Source organism: Naumovozyma castellii, chromosome 1 (assembly GCF_000237345.1).
Source record: "Naumovozyma castellii chromosome 1, complete genome".
NCBI lineage: Eukaryota > Fungi > Ascomycota > Saccharomycetes > Saccharomycetales > Saccharomycetaceae > Naumovozyma > Naumovozyma castellii.
In genome coordinates, this window is record NC_016491.1 from 537,746 (window position 1) to 559,672 (window position 21,927).

The following is a 21,927-nucleotide window of genomic DNA, read 5'->3' on the forward strand; positions in this document are numbered from 1 at the left end:
TTTTTTGAGCGATGCTAGAACCATTAATTGTATACTAATCCTTATATTTAAATAAAGAAAATCATAATAATATTAACACATTTTTTATCTATAATATAACACCAGTTAACTTTACACTGAAAATATACTACACGACCTATTCTTTTTTTCTGCCCAAAATTTGCTGATTAGAGGCTTTATCAAGCATTGAATAATAATAGTTATTCTTCTCTCTCTTCACTTGATCCAACGATGGTGGTAATCGTTCATTAATCAAATCTTGCTTTCTTGCCATTTCAAAAGTGGATAAAGTTTCATTTAAACCGGCAGAACCATGAGCAAGGGCACCTCTCGGTAAGACTCCTGCATTCATACTTTTCAAATATTCAACCTTCTCACTTTCTTCTCTCAACACAGAAAACATTCTTGACACTTTTGCAATGGCTAATATCTTATTTCTCAATGCTCTTCTTCTGGAATCATCCTCTAGTATAGGGACTTTGACAGCATTGGTATCTTCTCGGATTGGGACACTTCTGTTATCATGGACCGGATTTACAATTGAAGATTCATTAATAGTACCTGTACAAATGGATTCTTCAATCAAAGGCGTCTCTCTTTCTAATTCATCCTCAGTACAGATATTTAAAATAGAGACTAACATTTCGGTAACTTTTTCACCAACGAACGGTAGTGACCAAGTGAAAACATCCATAAAGTCTGGTAACCAATAAGGATGTGGAGACATATTAAATTGGCGAATATTCATCACATTATTTTCAAATTTTAAGACTGCAGCTTTATTCTTGTAGGTGTCCAGATAATTGGGAGCGCTAAATAACGTTAATAAACTTGGGAACCCCAATATCTTGGTATTCTTATACATCCTATACCCTGCATCTTGTGCCTCATGGGCCCTTATTATAGACAATAAATTATTGCGTTGTAAAAATTCACATGATGCTTGATAAGTGAAGGTAAATGAACAACCTCTTACAGAATTATGTGAGAATAAGTCGCCGTCGTCATACTCATCATAATCTTCAATGGGGTCAGCCCATAATAAATCACACATTAAACCCTTTGATGGAATTTCTTTAAATCTGTCCAGTTTATTAACGTCATTTATGTCCTTTAATTCTGGTGAGATCCCACCATGAACACAGAAATATTGACCGTTCATTAATGCTGCAAGAGGTAATGCATTAAAAGAGTTACAGCATTGTTCATAAACGTTCAAAGAATATTTATGAAGACATTCGTTTTTGAATGTAAAATATGAAGTCAAATGTTTACATTCATGGTTCCCTCTTAATAACCAAAATGTCTTATTATAAGTTAATTTCAACGCATAGAGATATATTAGGCACTCTATGGAAAAGGCACCCCTGTCAACGTAATCACCCAAAAATAAATATGGGGTCACTGCTGGATCGCCACCAACTTCAAACAATTTCAAAAGATCGTAATACTGACCGTGGATGTCACCACATATTGTAACTGGAGAAGGGACCATCAACAGATTTGGTTCCTGGGAAAGACATTCAGTTGCCATATTGATTATTCTCAGGATTTGTGATTCTGTCAGCCTTCCTTCCCTCAAGAAGTGATTTCGAAGGAATGTATGATTTGGTAAGCCCGTTGTAGAGTCAAACAATTCGTCATCAGTGGGTAATTTATTGGTTATGGGTGGGACAGAAGGAACAACTCTACCCGTTGTTCGTATCTTTTCACCTGTATCAAGAGTGTATAGTGATAAATCTGTAGGTTTCTCTGGAGCAGCTTTCCTCTCAATTACCTGTAGTGCAGCATTTACTTTATCAGTATTCAATTGAGCTATTTCTATTTCAGTCTGTGGTTGCTGTACTATTCCTATATTGTTATTAGTTAAATTTCTTGACATATTTGCATGGATGGGCGCTTTCGTTGTCGTGATGACCTGTTTGTAGTTGTTATGCCCATTGACATCTTTGAATAGTTCGTGCAGGTTTTTTTTTTCAGTTTTCGGATGTAGACTGAAAAACGACCCGATGGTCATCGGATAAAAATAGCATTGTTTGAATCATTAGTAGCATGAGAATATAGTAGAATGAGAAAAATGTGGTTCTTGTACAACCAATAAGTGAGACGGTAGCTTAGTTATATTTTAAGAAAAAAAATGAGGAAGTGGAAGATAGAAGTCGTCGTCTTGAGACCTGAAAATCTATAAACGGTTAAAAGAAAAAATGTATTCAATTTCAGTGGTATTAGTATAGTTATGATAATAGTAATGGTTAAATATCCTATTTAAACTGTCTAGACATATGCGACTTCAATAGGCTTTCCACCATGAAAACTTTTGAGAGTAACATGTAGTTTAGATAAGATAAACCAAAGTAAAGTAAAGTAAAGTAAAATGAAGATGAATCTATTGGATTCCTTACTGAGTTCCTTATCCATGCGGTAGTACAAAAAAATAAAATAATAATCGTGTAATTAATTCATTAACGTTTTCCTTCTTTTCCCAAACGAAAATCCATTTCGTTATAATCCTTCCAGTGTTAAATTCCCAGTAATTTTAAAAATCCATCTCTTCGACCTTACCGTTAGAGAACACTTTGTTCAATTCAGCGGCACCCAACTTATTCTTTTGAATATCTTGGTCAATAGCATTTAGCTTTTGATCGACACCTTCTTCCCACATTTCCAAAGTGGAACCTGATTCATAAAAGGAAGAAGTACAGTTCTTTTCCAACATTGGTGGGGCAACGTTCATAGTTGGCAATGGGACACGTTTAAACTCGTTGGCCTTGGTAGCGGTAGGGGCAGCGGCTGCGGCAGCAGCGGGTTCTTGTTGGTGGCTCACGGCGACATGATGTCTTATTCTATCACTGACGGAGTTTAAGTCCTTCAAGTATTCGATCTTTGTTTGTTCGTTCATAGTCATCTTATAATATATTTATGTTTTGGTGGTGAGTTGGGTATCGTGAAGGAACAATTTGATCCGATGATCTCCATCTTTCTTGGCTTGTTCCTTAGAGGCTTTTATATAAATCGCTTTAGACGTAAATAAAGGTGTCTGGGCGGTAAAATTCAAAGTAAATAAAATTTTGTAAATAAAGAATTCGGTGTGGTGTACGGATACTGCCAAAACATAATAACAGAGAGTAAACAGCTCGTAAAACATGATCCAAGTTCGTGTATAAGTACTAATGCTATATATTTAGATATATATATTCGTGAAGGGAAACTAACCGCGAGTGTCACGATCGCTTTGGATCATAGTATCGCTAAAGCTTCTCACACTTAGTGGATTGTCTTCAGGACGTAGCCCAGGGACTTGATATCCTTGACTGACACGCTGTCTGACCCTACTACCCACAGATGCCAACTCGTTCTTGAATTCGTTCTGGTTTTCGTATTGATCTCTCTGGTTGGGGTTGATCTTCACCCCTCCCATGCTGTGTTGTAAACCAGCTAATTCCTCGTCCATATTTGTGTCGTTACGGTTGTTCATTTTTGATATTTTTGTGTTTAATTAACCTTGTACAACTAAGAGTATTGTCATTGAAAAGTGCTATTTGTTCTGCACCCCTTCTTTATATAATGACCATCAATATTTTCTTACTAATTAGAAAACCCCTAATGGCGCGATATGTCACATTTAGATAGAAATTGGTTTTTTGTACTTCAATTGACATTGAAACGTCATATTCATTGTACACTTTCTGTATTGCAAAAGTTATTGTAGTTGTGTGTATATTAAATTGGTATGAAGCCGGGCTCCCTCCTAGTTTGTAATATATATAATGAAAGAGATAGTAGACGACGAACTAAGAAGCATCATTTATTTTATTTTATTTTCAGTCTTAAATATTTATAAAGTCTTAAATAACTATTCGTTCATTGATCACATCCTTAAAGTTGAGAGAGGAAAAGGGGTATTTCTAAAATTTTGTCGTTCTCCCCCATAATGCAATGACGGGAAATTTAAGCCTTAACTTCAGCTTCCTCCTTTGGCAACAAGTAACCACCAGTGACAGAGTTTCTCACTCTACCAGCCAAGTTGACAATGTACTTGTTGAAGACTTGTTCATCTCCATATAGATCCTTTTGTTGTTCGATGGACATGTCGTGTAATTTTTGTTCAGATAATGGGGCCTTGGCGGTCTTGGTAGAAGTAGAAGTGGTAGCTGGCATTTTTAGTTTATTAGGTTGGAGTGTGGGGTTTTGATGATACGTAGTAGAGATAACAGTAATAAAAGAGAGATGAGGAGAGGCCAAGGACCAAATTCAAGAAGAACAATTCCTCGCAGTTTATATATGTGGGATTCACTCGTTTATTTACCCAAACACTGGGGAAAGGAACACGAAACAACTCGAGAAAGAAATCTGCACAAGGAAACCATTGGAAACGACTTTTTTCACTATCTCTCTGTACTGGCATTTCTTACTCAATGAACAAATACTGGAATTTCAATGAGGATAGTATGTGGTGTCTGGGTCCGGTTGTTGTGGCAACCGCAAACAAAATTAGGTCTAAATTGCAAAAGATAAACAAATCTGGCATCTACTACCCTCCTTCACTTTCAGCAATGGAGACAGGTTTCTAGTTTGGTTTACATTCTTTGTTTGGCCTCATGAATGCCCTTTGGTTTATTTGTTGACCAATCGTTTGTGTTAGCCCTCATCCCATCAAGGTTGGGAAACCACACGCACTCACAGACAGTCAAACAAATACCAGGACATGACGACCAGCCCTTCTTTCCCATTGTTAATAAGATTTGGGTATCTTGGTAACTTGCTCATTCTCAAAGTTAGAATAAGAATGTAATAATGACACATAGAACATGCTTACGTAAACTTATATTGGTGATTTTTCTTCTCGCTTCTTTTACGTCATTGGGGAGTTTTGCAGCCTTTTCGATATTTCATTTAGCTCCATTATTGGATGTGTGACTGACCATTCGAAGAAACGGAGCATCGAAACTAGCACAACGTGTACTATTTTCTACTACACAACAGCTCTGGCTATATCCCTATACTCAGCTTTACTGAAGAAACGTATCGTGTTGCAAAGGTGTCTTCCATTTTTGAAATTTAATGAGTACAACTAATAAGAATTCATTTAACCAATCCGTAGATAACCAAGAAAATAATACTATACCTTCAGATGGACCTAGCGCAGGCCTTCCAGAACAGTTGATAACTCAAAATCAAGATTGGCTGCTTTCATCCATTGCGAATTTCACATGGATCATAATGTACTTCTTTATGGGCACTACGATGTCCTTGATGAGGGCTATATGGTACATGATAACAATTGTCATATTGAGAAGTTCCACCTGGATCTTATTTTCCACAAACAAACTTCAATTCACAGTCTCTTTGAGTGTCTTCATCGTCATGTCCGCCATCATAGTTTATATCACATATTGTGTTGTAAGAGCAAGAATCTTATCTCAATATAAGAAATTGACTCCAGATAATGACGATTTTGTAATGAATCAAAATAATATTCATTCAGGGCTGAGTGACTCTGCCACACAAAGAGATCATATGCATTACAAAAATGAGAGAAAATCAAGTAACCAAGAGGATGATACCTTTTTATCGTCGTATCTGGACCAATTTTTAAGTGCCATCAAGATATTCGGTTATCTGGAAAAACCTGTCTTTCATGATTTAACCAAGAATATGAAGACTCAAAAATTAGATGAAGGCGAGATATTATTACTCGATAATTCTATTGGGTTTGCCATAGTTGTTGAGGGGACTTTACAAGTTTACCATGAAGTGGAGGAAAAGTCAAGTGAACCTATGGTGATGGACACCACTAATCATGTAGGTTTCATGTCTTCTTCAGAAACCAACGCAAAGGGCGATGATGGTCTTTCGAATTCACAAGTAATCTCTGATACTGCTGACGACAGCTCTATCGAAACAGATGGTGATGATGACGACGATGACGATGACGATGACGATAGTGATGAAGAATTAGGATATATTCGTTTGAAAAATGGGTTGGGCAGGTTTCAGTTGCTGAATACGGTGAAACCTGGTAATCCTGTATCATCTCTAGTAAACATTTTAAATTTATTCACCACTGCAGCCAACAATGACTTATTTAATGCTAATATTATCAAGAAGAATAGAGGAGATTCAAATGAACTGAATCTTACTTTGAGAAAATTCATTATAGATGCAGACAAAAACGATAATAATATTCCCTTCGATGCCACTCCACCACCTCCACTTTTATCTCAACAATCACCTAGTTTATCACCTTCAAATAACAACTTACCAGATGTATCGTTATCTGATTCCATGCCTAAAGTTGTTGGTGTTGCGGCAACAGACTGTACAATTGCTATAATCCCACCTCAGGCATTCGCCAAGTTGACTGCAAAATACCCTAGATCTGCATCGCATATTATACAAATGATTTTAACCAAACTTTATAATGTGACATTACAAACAGCACATAATTATCTTGGGTTGACAAAGGAGATTATGAACATTGAGTTGACTTTAAATAAATCTGTCAATTATGAAATTCCCTATTATTTGAAGGAAGCCGTAATGAGAAAGTTTTCCAACAAAGATAAACCCATTGTAAATGAAAGAAAGTCGTATGAAACATCAATGCCAAATTTTGAAAAGAGACCTTCAAGTTTTGACATTCCATCATCACCCACCTCCAAACAATCATCCAACTTGAATTTGAAATCACCTGTAGCTTCGAAATCTAATCGTAATTCGATTATATTAGGATCACGACATGTGGTGCTAGACTCAAGAGACCATTTTAATCCTGGAGATTTATTATCAAATGTACCATTATCTAGAAAGGAAACAATGAATGAAATTTCAACTCGTAGAAGGAAATCTCCATTACAAAAGTCAAGCCACCATGCATTATCTGCTGCATTTATTGAAAAAGAAGTCCCAAAGCGCCCAAATCTTAAAAATAAAGATACTTCCACAGATTTCAGGGAAATTAGAAAGCAGACCAATAATATTATAGATAGATCATTTTCTTCTATTCAAGAAGAAACGGAAGAATCAGCTGTAAGGATGGCTATTGTTGAAGCTCTATTTGGTTTCTTAGGAATTAACAAAGATAATATGTCCTTATACCAGACAAACACTAACCAAAGTAACGGAAATTTTCCCAATACCCATCGTTCATCTGAAATATCACTAGTTACTTCATTCGAGTCCTCATCTACGCCTCGAACAACATTAAGAATTTTGCCTAGTCATTATACCATTCAAACAAAGAAACAAATGAAGAAGAATAAAAATAAAAAAACTTACAAGGAAGAAGTTTTTTCGAATCTCGATTTTGAATCAGCCAAGAGCTCCTTCATGCAAGGCATAAAATTACAGTTTTTTAAACAAGGTACTCGGATTGTGGAACAAAATTCCAATGGGAAGGGTATGTTCTATGTCATAGCAGGGAAAATCGATGTAACAACAACCAATGAAGATGAACTCCAAGTACTTTCCTCAGGGTCGAAGCAGAAAAAACAACTAGAACATCATTTGTTCACAGTTTCAAACGGTGGAATCGCTGGATATCTATCATCTGTAATTGGATATAAGTCCTTCGTAAATTTGAATGCCCGTACCGATGTCTATGTTGGATTTTTGCCAAACGATACACTGGAAAATTTATGTGACAAGTATTTTTTGATATACTTGAGAATTGCTGAAACATTAACTAGTATGCTGTCCACGAAGTTGCTGAAATTAGACCATGCGCTTGAATGGATTCATTTGACTGCTTCTGAAACACTCTTCAAACAAGGGGATCCTGCAAACGGTATTTATGTGGTTTTGAATGGTAGACTAAGACAATTACAAGACCATCGTCATGAAAATAATGATATAAACAAAACTATCAAAAGGCAGCAAGAGGGGCAAGGCTCTGTACGGAATGACGACGAGACTTACGAAGTTATCCTTGGAGAACATGCCCAAGGAGAAAGTTTTGGAGAAGTTGAAGTCTTAACAGCAATGGATAGAATATCCACCATCGTTGCAGTAAGAGATTCTGAGCTGGTACGTATTCCTAGAACCTTATTTGAACTTTTGGCACTAGAACATCCATCCATCATGATCCGTGTTTCAAGGTTGGTTGCAAGAAAGATATTGAGTAACAATTCTTCAGAAGTGAACCAAAATCCATTAGCATCCACCAGCAAATTTAATTTAACAATTCCAACAGCTAATAGTCTCATCACATCAAATTCATACAATGGTAAACAGAATACGACATCTGGATCTATAACTTTCAGAACAATTACAATTCTACCAATCAGGGAGGGATTACCTGTTGAGTTATTCGCCATGAAGTTGGTACAAGCTTTTAAGCAAGTAGGTCGGACTACCATTGGTTTGAATCAAAGAACTACATTAACACATCTTGGTCGTCATGCCTTCGATAGATTGGCAAAGTTGAAGCAGAGTGGTTACTTTGCAGAACTGGAGGAGATGTTTCAAACAGTTGTTTATATAGCAGACACACCAAGCCAATCGAGTTGGACCAAAACCTGTATTGCGCAAGGGGATTGTATTCTTTTGCTAGCAGATGCTAATTCCTCCCCAGATATTGGGGAATTTGAGAATCTTGTTTTAAAATCAAAAACAACTGCAAGAACCGGATTGATTCTACTCCACCCAGAACGTTATGTTGAACCAGGACTTACTCAAAAATGGTTAAGATACAGACCTTGGGTTCACTCACACCACCATATTCAAATGGCTGTTAATTCATTGGAAAGCATTTCTGTACTCAAGACATCTGGCCTTAATGGAGGAGCATTAGCTTTAATGGATAAATTAATTCAAACAGAATTCAGTCGGAAAACGCAGCAAAATATATCGAGATTACTTCCTGACTCCATAAAAAGTAAGGTCGAAAACTTTTCTGGCCGTTTTATGAGGAGGAGGAATAAACAGTTCTACACACCAACTCATATGCACAAGAATGATTTTTTACGATTAGCTAGAATTTTATCAGGTCAAGCTATTGGTTTAGTTCTTGGAGGTGGAGGTGCAAGAGGTCTTAGTCACCTTGGGATGATACAAGCCATTGAAGAGCAAGGTATTCCTATTGATATGATTGGTGGAACTTCGATGGGTTCGTTTGTTGGTGGCTTGTATGCAAAAGACTATGATTTAGTTCCAATATATGGCCGTGTTAAAAAGTTTGCCGGCAGACTTTCTTCAATTTGGAGAACCCTTTCTGATCTAACCTGGCCCGTAACTTCATACACCACTGGGCATGAATTTAATCGTGGTATCTGGAAAACATTTGGGGAGACGAGAATTGAAGATTTCTGGATTCAATATTATTGTAATTCAACTAATATCACAGATTCAGTGCAAGAGATCCATTCATTCGGTTACGCTTGGAGATACATTAGGGCGTCGATGTCCCTTGCTGGTTTGTTACCTCCACTTGAAGAAAATGGTTCTATGTTATTAGATGGTGGTTATCTGGATAATTTACCTGTTTCAGAAATGAAATTACGTGGATGTAATACAATTTTTGCTGTAGATGTCGGTTCCGTTGATGATAGAACTCCGATGAAATATGGTGATTCACTAAATGGATTCTGGATCGTTTTTAATAGATGGAATCCTTTTTCAACCCATCCCAATATCCCCAACATGGCTGAAATTCAAGTCAGATTGGGTTATGTAGCCTCAGTAAATGCCTTGGAAAACGCAAAGAATACACCTGGAGTGATATACATAAGACCACCAATTGATAATTATGCCACCCTAGATTTTGGAAAATTTGAAGAGATTTACGGCGTTGGTGTAGACTATGGTAGGGTATTCTTTCAGGAACTAGAAACCGAGGGGAACATGCCCAAGTTACCAGGTTGTCAGAATGATTACTTTGACACAAAGGTATCTGAATTACTATTGCATAGAAGGAATAGTATTTGATAGTGTTCCTATTTGTAGGTTTGATCTGTCATTTTACTTTCATTTATATCTATTTATATTTCAAAACAAAAAATATCAATGTACCTGTTATTCTTTCCCCTCTATAGTGATTTATATATAAATAGGTGCTAGAATGCAGATTCCATGTTAACCTGTTTCCCAATATACTAAAACATAACTAGTTAACGCTACTCCAAGGTACCTACCTTCTTTAGGTGTTTCTTTAATCCATTCCCAGCTTCAACTTTGACGTCAATCTCCACAAATGCACGTTTCTTAATCACGCCTGTTGATGTTGCCCCACTTGTTGTTCCTATTTCTTTAGCAAACAAGATACCTTGAGCCCATCCTGCATACGGGCCCCATTTCTTCAGAAATTCAATTCTAATATAATCTAGGTCGGCCTTTACCTTTTTCTTGGTTATTGGATAGTCTACGTAAGACTTTCGTAGCTCATCAAGCTGCTTTTTCTTTGCACCCATCCGATAGTCTCTTGTCGCTATCCTTCCAATGTGAACGTCTACTGGTACGATTTCATCCATGCGAAATCCCATTAAACAAACACAGTCAGCAACTTTAGGGCCAACGCCCACATATGACATTAAGTGTTCTCGCATTTCTTCGTAGGTAAATTTGCTGCGTAAGTGCTCAAAATAGGCTGAATCAGTTTTATAATCGCCATCTCGTCTATCCTTTACCACTTTCTTAGCAGTCTCTATAATATATTTTGCTCTGTACCCAAATCCTAGCTCTCGAAGTTCTGACTCAGTAGCTTTAGAGGCTAATTCATCACTTGTAGGGAATGAATAGAATTTATTCCCATCATATGTACAAACTTCATTACCATAGTTTGTGCAAAGAGAATGACACATCTTGGTAATTCTTGAAATATTATTATTACTCGAACAGATAAAAGAAACAAGTGTCTCCCATGGTTCTTGAGCAAGTATTCTTATCCCCTGAGGTGAAAGTTTCTTAAAGTTTTTGTCATTCGGTATCCACTTGTCATTGAACAAAGAGTTTAGTGATACATCCAGTCTAAAATACCTGATCAAATGATCCCTTATCTCCGACACCGACTGTAAAGTATCTGTCGTTGAAAACTCGATTGTGTTGGAATTAGGTTGTCTAAGAGTAATGAAACTATAATGACAAGCATCCCCGATTCTCATAGTGGAGCTGTATCTTTTTGTAGATTCGTCAAAAACCCATCTGAAGGCCTGTCCAGTCTGTAAAACATTTTCTAGCGAGAGCTCATTGTTGGCCACTATTATTACTTCGAAAGTGGTCATAGTTATTGATATAATAATTCGGTATTGTCATGCCCAACATAACGTGTTTTATTTGGAAAGTTTTTAAGATCGAGGGCATCTGAAAATTCTGACGCGTAACAAAATCCATCTGCCAAGTAAACATCAGTGTAAATAGAGAAGCACAGTCGAACCTGTAGGTAAATTGGAGCAATCTACTGCATAAAACCCTATCCTCACTCGTGGTTATTTAAAAAGCATCTCCAGCTATTTTGACATTAGAAAGATAGAGGTCTTCCGTTATTTACGTTCAAATCCCAACGGTAAAAAGTTGATAGATTACCTTGGATGAATATATGAACTGCTGCACAACCTCATTGCTACCTGTAAAGACCCTTCATCAAAATTTTTATTGTTCCTTCTTTAGGTACATTTACAACCAAATCAGCTTCAACTTCACAGTTTCCCGAAGGATGTTTAGCAAGTCTCCCTCGTGGATGGTTCAATCCGAGGGTAATATTAAAAGGCAAAAGCTTTCCAATGAGGAACTGAATATTTTACTTTCAGATCAAGACGATTGGATGGATTATATGAGCGATAATATTGTTAGTGAGGCAGATGCGCTTGGAAACCTCCCATCAAAGGACTTTACTCGCAACAGTACCAATATTGATCTGAATCATGAAAAGAAACCTAGTCTAGCTACAAGGGCAAAAAGTTTATCAGGTGCAATCCCAATACAGGTAACTTCTAGTAGAATACCGTTCCCTTTTAAAACAGAACCAGATGAAAATCAAAAACTATATGAAGATAAACATCGAATTGCAAATGGTATGCCAATTGAAACTCCTAAAACTTCTCATAAAATACTTAATTCGATAACTAATATGAAACAAGAATTAGGCATTACTCAGTCCATCCCATTATCTAACAGTGATACCGGGGATACCAAAACAGAAACATATAATAACGTCGGTAACGAAACGAAAGTCAATACCAATACATCTACAGACGGAGTTTCCGGCAATCTTACTTTAGATGACTCAAGTCTCGAAGTTATTAATGAACAAAAGAAAGTTAAATACGATCAGAAGTTTACTTTAATGACTCAAGCCCCAACATTCACGGACATGGAAGATCTTAATAAGTTGCATTTACCAGATAATACGAAGATTAAGATACCAATTAGACTCAGTAGAGAACAAGAAAGTATTATCGAATTGGCCCAAAGAGGGCTGAATATTTTCTATACAGGTAGTGCTGGTACTGGTAAATCTGTTTTATTAAGAGAATTGATTAAAAGTTTGAAACGTAAATACGGATCAGAAGAAGTTGCTGTTACAGCATCCACTGGTTTAGCAGCTTGTAATATTGGTGGTATTACGGTGCACTCTTTTTCTGGAATTGGATTGGGTAAAGGTGATGCCAATCAGTTATTTAAAAAGGTAAGACGGTCCAAAAAACACTCGAAACGTTGGGCGACAATCAAGGCTTTAGTCATTGACGAAATATCTATGCTTGATGGACATCTTTTGGATAAATTAGATTTTATAGCAAAGAAAATTAGGAAGAATCATGGCCCATTCGGAGGTATTCAACTAGTCTTTTGTGGTGATTTTTTTCAACTACCTCCTGTTTCTAAAGATCCTCAGAATCCAACAGTATTTGCCTTTGAATCGAATGCATGGAAAACTGGGATTCAGACAACAATTATGCTACAGAAGGTGTTTCGACAGCAAGGTGATATTAAATTCATTGATATGTTAAATAAAATGAGACTTGGGAAAATCGATGATGAGACTGAAAGAGAATTCAGAAAACTTAGCCGGTCTTTACCCAATGATGAAATTATCCCTGCAGAACTTTATAGTACTCGAGCTGAAGTCGATAGGGCAAATTTTTCAAGGCTGAATAAACTTCCCGGTATGGTGCGGACATTTGATGCAATGGATGGAGGAAGTTTGGAGGATAAAGAGATGAAAGAGAGACTGCTCCAAAACTTTCTTGCTCCTAAAACCTTACAGCTAAAGGTTGGAGCACAAGTGATGATGCTTAAGAATGTTGATGCAACGCTAGTAAATGGTTCCTTAGGAAAGATCATTGAGTTTGTCGATCCTGAGACATATATGTTTTACCAAACTCTAAAAGAGAATCCTGACATCTCACCTGCTGATGCTGAGAGATTGCGTCGAAATCCAGATCTTCTACGATCGGCATGGGAGGAAGAAAATGATACTGATTCTGCTGTAAGACAGAAAAGCACAAAAGAGGCATTTTGCAAGACAACACAAAAAGAAGGTAATACGCCTTTAGATGAAAGTATTTTCGATTTTTTGAAAGATGAAAGTGGGGAGAATAAGGATTTACAAGGGAACATCAGTAGGAAGAAACAATTGCTACAAGATATTCATAACTCTTCAAGTGGAAGGAAATTGCCTCTAGTTAGATTCAAGACATCGGATCTTGCAACAAGAACCGTTCTTGTAGAGCCTGAATGTTGGGAAATAGAGGATGAAAATTCAAAGCCAATTGTCTCAAGAGTGCAGTTACCATTGATGCTTGCATGGTCATTATCAATTCATAAATCCCAGGGTCAAACGCTCCCGAAAGTAAAAGTAGACCTTAGAAGAGTATTTGAGAAAGGGCAAGCGTATGTTGCCTTATCTAGAGCTGTTTCACGAGATGGATTACAAGTGTTAAATTTTGATAGAAGTAAAATCTTTGCCCATGAAAAAGTCGTTGATTTCTACATGACGTTGGTATCAGCAGAAGTAGTAATGAAGAAATTGGAAAACCAGCCCATTGTTAATACACTAGAACCAAACAGAGAAATACGTTATGCACCTAATAACGGACTTCCTCGTGTTAATACCCCGTATAAACCTAAATCAAGATCTTCGACACCCAATAACAATCATGATGGGATTCAAAATCTCCTGAAGGCCCATAGTAAGAAAAGATCCAAATAGTTACAAGCTGCTTAGTTTATTCGTATCTTGTGAAATTTCCTCGAAGGTTAAGTATAGTAATTATCGATATAGGATACCTTTATTTCTTTTAAATAGAAGCATATAATATTTTTTACTCACAAGTAGTAAGTCGACTTTGGGTACATATTTTAATATACTATAACGCTACTATCATTCCCATTTCACGCAATGCTGTCGTACATACTTTTTCTTACCCTCAGAAATTCTGAAAGGGAAAAATAAGTGGAATTCAGACATAACGTTTGGGTATAAAAAAAAACGTTATTTGTGTTAAGAGAATAGCAGTTAATTTGAAACAAACGCTTTAATTTTTTTTCGCTCGGAAGCATCATTTCTTTCATATCCTGTGTTAAAGTTCATGTAAGTTTCCATCCTGAATATATATTAAGCCTATTTGTGATAGTTTAACTAGTATGTTAATGTCCTCGTAATGTTTGTAAAAGGTTCTGTTTTCTTTCAAAGTAAAAAAAAATATATAAGATTTAAAAAATTTAGCACAGGAGCATTAAGACTTGAAACTTCGAGTTATTGGTCTATTTATACCCATCCTGATGTTGGAATAGAAAACACAAATTTGTATTTCAACGTGGGCAGACACGAAATTCAATAATGATCGTGTCGCGTCGATACCTGTAGTTTTTCGCCCTTCTTACCATATTTGGTAGTCAATTCGTGTCTTTGTAGAAGACGTTGTACCAAACTTAATATCTATACTCTTCATCTTAGGATATTAAAAGTACCACTATTTGAAATCTGTTTCCAGCAAATTTGAACACTTTGCTTAAGATTTCATGACACTTTTAGGACAACGAGAGAAACATATTTTTTCTCATTTTTAAATTAAGCGGATTTAGCTCAGTTGGGAGAGCGCCAGACTGAAGAAAAAACTTCGGTCCATTTGTAATCTGGAGGTCCTGTGTTCGATCCACAGAATTCGCATATTTTTTAATTTGAAGGATTGAAATAAAGCTGACATACCGTACCTAATTTTTTTTTTTTCAAGGCTGCAGTTTAAACACTCAACGAAAGCTATCAGATATTTTTTATTTTATTTACTACCTGGAATTAATTTTTGTATTTTAGAACCTTGAAACCCAAGGAGAGGAACTAAATTTAAAAAAAGTAGACAAATAAAAGAATTTTTCTTATTTGTATTTATTCCAAACTCCTGCAACGGTAAGTTAAATCTTTGAAAATTATAGTCATAAAATAAAAGTACCACAATATTCAATATTTTCCTGTATTTGGAATATAATTTTAGAGTCTGAATTAATGAATAAACAAACAACGTTTTCCAAAAAAATTCCGAAATATTATGCCATCTTAGTATAGTGGTTAGTACACATCGTTGTGGCCGATGAAACCCAGGTTCGATTCTTGGAGATGGCAATATTTTTTTGGGGCTTTAAGAAACTCTGGGGCTGATTAAAGTATGTAAATAAATAAATCGAATAGACTTCATATGAAGAAATAAAATATACCATTTTGGTATTTACGTATAGTTAAATTTAAGTAAAGCAAAAATAATAAATAGCGAACTTTTTTGGTTTTAAGGAAGAAAGAATATTGGCAGTTGTGTTATGCATGTGAATAAAGAGAAAAAACAAACTTTAATCTATTAATTAATAATCCAAATATTCAGGTTCCTTTTTCTTCATTATTTGATCAGCATTTGGACGTTCCAGGAAGCTTGGCTTAAAGGTTGGAAGCGTACGTGGTTTAGAATCATTAGAATTTGGAGGTAAAATGTTTGGATTATTACCTGTCATCATTTGTGGAGGTGGAGGAATTGGTGGCATGGGATAAACCATCATATATGGAGTAGTACCAGCAGAACCTTGTGGTGTATGTGTTGGTCCCATTGGGTAATGCATTTGGGGATAATAATATGGAGAATAATAGTAGGGTTTCAATGGTTCATTGAAGCTGTTACTATGATGCCTCGTGTATTTTTTTTTATCAAATCACTATCGACACTTCCAGCTGAGGTATCATTATATGTGGTATTTGAGCCGGCAATTTGACCAGTAGCTGAATCTGAGACCTCGGATATCTCTTCAGTATTACCATCATGTGTAGTATCATTAGATAATGGTTGACTTTCAGTCTTTGGTGGAGACCATGAAGGGAATGAATTACGTCTATAAGAGGGGAAATTATTCATATAAGGATTTTGGTTATATGGATTCAAATCAAATTCAGAAACGTGTGGAATTTGTGATGGTACATAGGGCATTGAAATGGGTACATCAGCGCTTGATTTTCTTCTGTACATGCTTATTGGTGGCGGAGCTAAATTTAATTGAGGTCCCAAATATGGATTTTGAGTATTATCTGAAAAATATTGAGATCTCTTAGAATTTCTTCTTCCGTGAATACCACCAATCTCCTTGTATTGAACATGAATTGTCTTAGATATGAAAATGGAATGATTTTCCGTTTCCAAGGCGATCGCAGCTGCATTCTCTGTTTCATATTGAATAAATGCAAAAACGTTTTTTGGTTTATGAATCAAATTCAAATCTAGGATCTTCCCATGTTTGGAGAAATGAATTTTCAATACCTCCTCAGTTGTTTCCTCTGGTAACTGACCCACAAAGATAGATTTTTTATCAATGGTCACTGGCTGCATGTTATCATTATTCAAGTTATTATCATGAGTTGGGTCAGTATCAGCACCATCTTCTTGTGAATTAAAATTTGTTATATTTTCTTTATCCATGGGGGAATCTTTGTTTAATAAATTAAAGAATTTGGGGACTCTAATATTTTGTGCCCATTGAACAGCCCAATTTGAATCTGTCTTTAAATTTGCAAATGCTCTTATAGCATCATCTCTAAAGGTAAATTGAGCAAACCATGACGAAGAATTTGAAATTGGGTATGAACATCTTCTCATGAATGGGTTATCATCTCTCTTGGGTACCAATTGATCCAATTCACCAAATTTTCTACAAATTGCATGAACTTCAAAAAGTTCAATTGGTGAATTATGAGTAATAAATAAAGTACGATTAACTCTTGCTCTTTCACAACGTAGTCTTCTACCATTTAATATGGACCCATGTGCTTCCTTGAGGGCAACATTGGCGTCATTATCATTTGTGTATTGGACGAATGCATATGGTCTATTTGCTTGATCTCTTAGTACTTTAACGCGAATAATTTCACCGAATTTTTTAAAATAATCTGTCACGGAAAGACATAATTCGTCATCATGCAAATTGGATGCCAAGCTAGCCACGAAGACACAAGAGGAAGGTCTTCCTCTAAAAGTAGGTTCATATGGATCAGCTTCAGATTCGGATTCGGATTCGGATTCGGACTCGGATTCCGCCTCGGACTCAGATTCAGACTGAGATTCTGATGCACCATCCTCCTCATCGTCGTTCTCCGTTTCCGATCTAGATGGTTCACCATCATATTCTGATGAACGCTCCTCGGCACTTTGATCAGTAACGTCATTTCCACTCCCATCATCTTGCTCGAGGGAGGCATTGGACGAAAGTTGCTGAGGTAAATGATCATTAATAATGTGTTCCTTGCAGCACTTCTCCTCTTTTTCCTCATCTAGTCTATGCAACCCACTATAAAACCGGTTACCATTACCCTTCTGAACGGGCAATTGATTAAAATAGGATCCACCCTTCTTGTTATTCTTTGCCGAGAGACCCATTTCCGTCTTCTTTGTTGTTTAATAGCTTTTCCAAAATATGGTTTATTTTAAGTAGTATTTATAGTAGTTTCCTTGCTTGTATATCGTGAAGCCACGGTTCGACGAAGTCTATGTATGATAGGGAATGGTGCTAGTCTGGCGATAAGATCGTTCTAGCTTAGAGAGGATGGATGCTTGTTTATGTACTTTCCGGGGGCGGATCAAGGAGTAGTACCCTTATATACCCTTGAAGTCAGTTATTTGCCACCGGGTGGCGAATAGCAAATGGGGACAAGGAATGGCTTGGATTGGAGTGGATTGGAGATCGATTCAGATCCAGGGACGTGGGCGGCTACACTCCAGATTTAAGATTTCGGACACACAGACAGAGACAGGGAATGTTCGGCGGAATTCCTTGAAGGGGACGGCGGTACGGGACGGCCAACCCTAGACGGACCGCTAGACAAGACTCCAGGCAGAGAGACAGAGGGAGCCGGATGGACGGAGAACACTGGGCACTTCACCCGCACTCTGTCAATATGACATCGCACTTTCGGCTCTCCGCTCCGCACAAAACACCGATATCCTTGAATTTTTACTTTATTCTATTTTATTTTATTCTCTACATAAATATACAGGGTGACTAGTCGAGGTCCAGATCGTCGTCCAGATCGTCGTCAATATCCATCGCATCTCCATCGGCCGTCTTGGCGTCCACTGCTGCCTCGTGGTTTGGTAACACTTCAAGCGACTCACCTTCTCCCGTAGCATCGTTTGCACCTTTACCGTTAGCCTTCAACACAATATTGACGGTTTCCTTGTCCAAGATTTCCTTCCTTAGGATTCTCACGGCTAACTTGTTCAAGATCTCGTTCTGGATCAATCTGTTTAATGGTCTGGCACCCATATCGTTGGAGTAACCAAACTTGGCAAGGAAATCCTTAGCTTCTGGAGAAACATTCAATTTGTAATGCTTATCGTTGGCTTCAAACCTAGCTTCCAACTCTTTGATTCTGATATCTACAATCTTATGGATAGCCTTCCGCGATAACTTGTTAAACACAACAATACTCGAGATTCTATTCAAAAATTCAGGTCTGAAATGATTCTTAACTGCACCCATGACCATATCCTTAGTGGAATCTGAAATCTTAGAACCTTCTTGAGAATTGATAAATTGAGCACCCAAATTAGATGTCATGATGATAATACAATTAGAACAATCAATGGTCTTACCTTGACCAGATGTAATTCTACCATCGTCCAACATTTGTAATAAGACAGTTAACACATCAGGATGTGCCTTTTCCACTTCATCAAATAACAAAACTGAATATGGCTTGTATTGTAATTGGTTAGTTAAAAACCCACCTTCATCATAACCAACATAACCAGCAGTGGTACCCAATAACTTGGATACTGAATATTTCTCACTTAATTCGGAACAATCCACTCTAATCATCATATCTTCATCATTAAATAAAAACCCAGCAATCTTCTTGGCTAATTCAGTTTTACCTGAACCGGAAAGACCTAAGAATAAGAAAGAGGCAGGTTGCCTTGGATTGGCTAACCCAGATCTGGATAATCTTACAGCATTGGAAACAGCTTTAATGGCTCCCATTTGACCAACAACTTGAGATGATAAATCACGTTCCATATGAATTAATTTCTCATTTTCAGATTCAGTTAATTTCTTCACGGGGATACCAGTTAATCTAGCAGCAGTCTCAGAAATTGTATCAGAATCAACAACATTTTGAATCATAGAGTGAGAACCAGCACGTTTTTCTTCTTCAGCAACTTGTTCTTCCAATTTGGCAATTTGCTTTTGAATATCAGGAATGGCAAAATATCTTAAATCAGCTGCGGTAGCATTATCATATCTACGTTCTGCATCTTGAGCTTTACTTTCCAATTCATCCAATTTCTTCTTGGCCTTAGTTAATTCTTCATGACCAGTTCTTTCCTCATTATAACGTTGTCTTAAGGGTTCCAATTCTTCTTGTAATGAGGCTTCCTTTTGTTTAGCTTGCTTTAACCTATCCTGAGTGGTACTATCAGCATCTTCATCTCTTTCCAAAGCTTTAATTTCAACTTGTAATAATTGTAATTGACGTTCTTTGGAATCTAATTCTTCTGGCTTAGAATCTCTTGCAACAGCAACACCAGCACATGAAATATCAACTAAATCCAAGGCAGAATCAGGTAATCTTCTATATGGAAGATAACGCTTAGCCAGTTGAGCAGCAGTAACTAAAGCACTATCTAAGATTCTAACCCCATGATGAATTTCATATTTAGGTTGTAACCCTCTCAAGATGGCAACTGTCTCTCTTAAAGTTGGTTCAGAGACTTCAATCTTTTGAAATCTTCTTTCAAAGGCACCATCCTTCTCCACAATGGATCTATATTCATTATTTGTTGTAGCACCAATAACCTTCAATTGACCTCTAGATAAGGCAGGTTTCAAAATATTGGCAGCATCATCTTTACCATTACCCATCAACATATGAATTTCATCAATAAACAACACGATTAAAGTCTTTGATTGATCAATTTCCTTTAAGACACCTTTAAATCTTTCTTCAAAATCACCTTTATACTTGGCACCAGCAGTTAAAGCGGCTAAATCCAAACTAAATAATTTGGCACCTTGTAATAAAGTAGGTACATCATCATCAATAATTCTTTGAGCAACACCTTCAATGATAGCACTCTTACCGACACCAGGCTCACCAATTAAACAGGGATTAGATTTAATTCTTCTAGCCAATACTCTGATGGTATTTCTAATCTCTTCTTCTCTACCAATGACGGGATCTAATTTACCCTCTCTGGCTTGTTCTGTCATATCAATGGCATACTTATTCAAATATTCCAATGGTGTATTAGTATCAGCACCTCTAGAATCAATTTTTTGATTACCTCTTAATACCAAAGCCTGTTGCTTGATGGCTTCAATATCAATGGAAGCTTCCTTAAAGACAGTCTGTATGGATGAATCATCGAGAAGTGCAAATAATAAATGATCTTGAGCTACAAATGAATCTTTTTGTTGCTTCTGTATCTTGGCGGCATCCTGTAGTACCTTTCCTAAACTATAACTTGGTGTAATTTGACTTGGTGCAGGATGTTGTTGTGGCACTCTCACCAGGGTTCTATTCACGACTTTCTTGAAAAGATCAAAATCAAATCTACCCTTCTCAATCAAATTTTGTAAATAAGAAATACTACCATCCTCAGGAGTTTCAATGAAGGCAGCTAATAAATGGATTGGTAATAATTGTGGATGTTGATGATCTTCTGCTAATTTTTGAGCCAAAGTGACAATAGTCAATGCTCTTTCTGTGAATTGTGTTTCGTCGTTCATTTTATTCTTGTTAGTTTTTAGTTCTATTATAATTGCTTTCTTTACAAGAACAGTTGAGAGGGAAGCACAAGAAAGAAAGATTAGGGTTCAAGAGTGCAAAAGTAAGATGTCCTTATATACTCTTCATTACAAATCCATAAATACCGCAACCCCAAACACAATTCCATTCCTTACAGTCAAAAAGAATACGGGATGATTACGATAATACCTGCGATGATATCTGGTTTCAGGGGGAGGGGGTCCGTATAGTACAATACAAAAGTATCATCAGATTTCTCCGTTGCGCGAGAAACTTCTGGAAACGTCTTGAAAAATATAATCTCTTTCAACAACCTTCTAGAATTTTCTAGAAGAATAGAAGGAACACATTGACTATGTATGTTGGACACATTTTGAGTGGAGTTTAGAGTCATAGAGCCATTGTGCGCTTATCATGACACTGATTACTTGCACTTATCACTGATAACTCTGTGCTCTTTAAGTCTGCGATGATTCTTGAAACGTAGTTAAAATATCAAGTACTTACTCTCAATTTTGCACATATAATCTGCCAGATGATGTCTCGCTACCTTGCCAACCGGAGCTAGGAACGGCGCATGACATGGCATGCCAACGACTAAAAAGCATAAACTTCTTTTTTGAGTAGATTTGCGAATGAGATGTTGATTATGTGGAATAATAAATATAATAAATATGTATGTTTGTTTTACTTTAATAAATAATATGGTCCAATGA

The 21,927-nt window shown here is 36.7% G+C and overlaps 8 protein-coding genes and 2 non-coding genes across 10 annotated transcripts; 4 read left to right on the forward strand and 6 right to left on the reverse strand.

Annotated features, from left to right (window-relative positions):
• Window positions 1–136: 136 nt before the first annotated feature.
• Window positions 137–2,017, reverse strand: CMP2 (calcineurin catalytic subunit A; the record flags this gene model as incomplete). The annotated part of the gene is made up of 1 exon (XM_003673183.1): window positions 137–2,017. One exon carries the CDS (start codon window positions 2,015–2,017, stop codon window positions 137–139), a length of 1,881 nt encoding a protein of 626 aa, XP_003673231.1.
• A 519-nt stretch (window positions 2,018–2,536) lies between these two features.
• On the reverse strand, window positions 2,537–2,905 carry SML1 (ribonucleotide reductase inhibiting protein SML1; the record flags this gene model as incomplete). Its single annotated transcript, XM_003673184.1, has 1 exon — window positions 2,537–2,905. The coding sequence occupies one exon, from the start codon at window positions 2,903–2,905 to the stop codon at window positions 2,537–2,539; it is 369 nt and encodes a 122-aa protein (XP_003673232.1).
• Window positions 2,906–3,948: 1,043 nt separating this feature from the next.
• NCAS0A02840 (uncharacterized protein) lies at window positions 3,949–4,158 on the reverse strand (the record flags this gene model as incomplete). Its single annotated transcript, XM_003673185.1, has 1 exon — window positions 3,949–4,158. One exon carries the CDS (start codon window positions 4,156–4,158, stop codon window positions 3,949–3,951), a length of 210 nt encoding a protein of 69 aa, XP_003673233.1.
• Window positions 4,159–5,061: 903 nt separating this feature from the next.
• Window positions 5,062–9,924, forward strand: NTE1 (lysophospholipase; the record flags this gene model as incomplete). Its single annotated transcript, XM_003673186.1, has 1 exon — window positions 5,062–9,924. One exon carries the CDS (start codon window positions 5,062–5,064, stop codon window positions 9,922–9,924), a length of 4,863 nt encoding a protein of 1,620 aa, XP_003673234.1.
• A 188-nt stretch (window positions 9,925–10,112) lies between these two features.
• OGG1 (8-oxoguanine glycosylase OGG1) lies at window positions 10,113–11,216 on the reverse strand (the record flags this gene model as incomplete). The annotated part of the gene is made up of 1 exon (XM_003673187.1): window positions 10,113–11,216. The coding sequence occupies one exon, from the start codon at window positions 11,214–11,216 to the stop codon at window positions 10,113–10,115; it is 1,104 nt and encodes a 367-aa protein (XP_003673235.1).
• A 314-nt stretch (window positions 11,217–11,530) lies between these two features.
• On the forward strand, window positions 11,531–14,143 carry PIF1 (DNA helicase PIF1; the record flags this gene model as incomplete). Its single annotated transcript, XM_003673188.1, has 1 exon — window positions 11,531–14,143. The coding sequence occupies one exon, from the start codon at window positions 11,531–11,533 to the stop codon at window positions 14,141–14,143; it is 2,613 nt and encodes an 870-aa protein (XP_003673236.1).
• An 865-nt stretch (window positions 14,144–15,008) lies between these two features.
• Window positions 15,009–15,103, forward strand: NCAS0Atrna6F. The gene is made up of 2 exons: window positions 15,009–15,046; window positions 15,067–15,103. It is a non-coding gene; the product is annotated as a tRNA-Phe (tRNA).
• A 378-nt stretch (window positions 15,104–15,481) lies between these two features.
• Window positions 15,482–15,553, forward strand: NCAS0Atrna3H. The gene has a single exon. It is a non-coding gene; the product is annotated as a tRNA-His (tRNA).
• Window positions 15,554–16,073: 520 nt separating this feature from the next.
• RIM4 (Rim4p) lies at window positions 16,074–17,840 on the reverse strand (the record flags this gene model as incomplete). The annotated part of the gene is made up of 1 exon (XM_003673189.1): window positions 16,074–17,840. One exon carries the CDS (start codon window positions 17,838–17,840, stop codon window positions 16,074–16,076), a length of 1,767 nt encoding a protein of 588 aa, XP_003673237.1.
• A 622-nt stretch (window positions 17,841–18,462) lies between these two features.
• HSP104 (chaperone ATPase HSP104) lies at window positions 18,463–21,192 on the reverse strand (the record flags this gene model as incomplete). The annotated part of the gene is made up of 1 exon (XM_003673190.1): window positions 18,463–21,192. The coding sequence occupies one exon, from the start codon at window positions 21,190–21,192 to the stop codon at window positions 18,463–18,465; it is 2,730 nt and encodes a 909-aa protein (XP_003673238.1).
• Window positions 21,193–21,927: the final 735 nt, after the last annotated feature.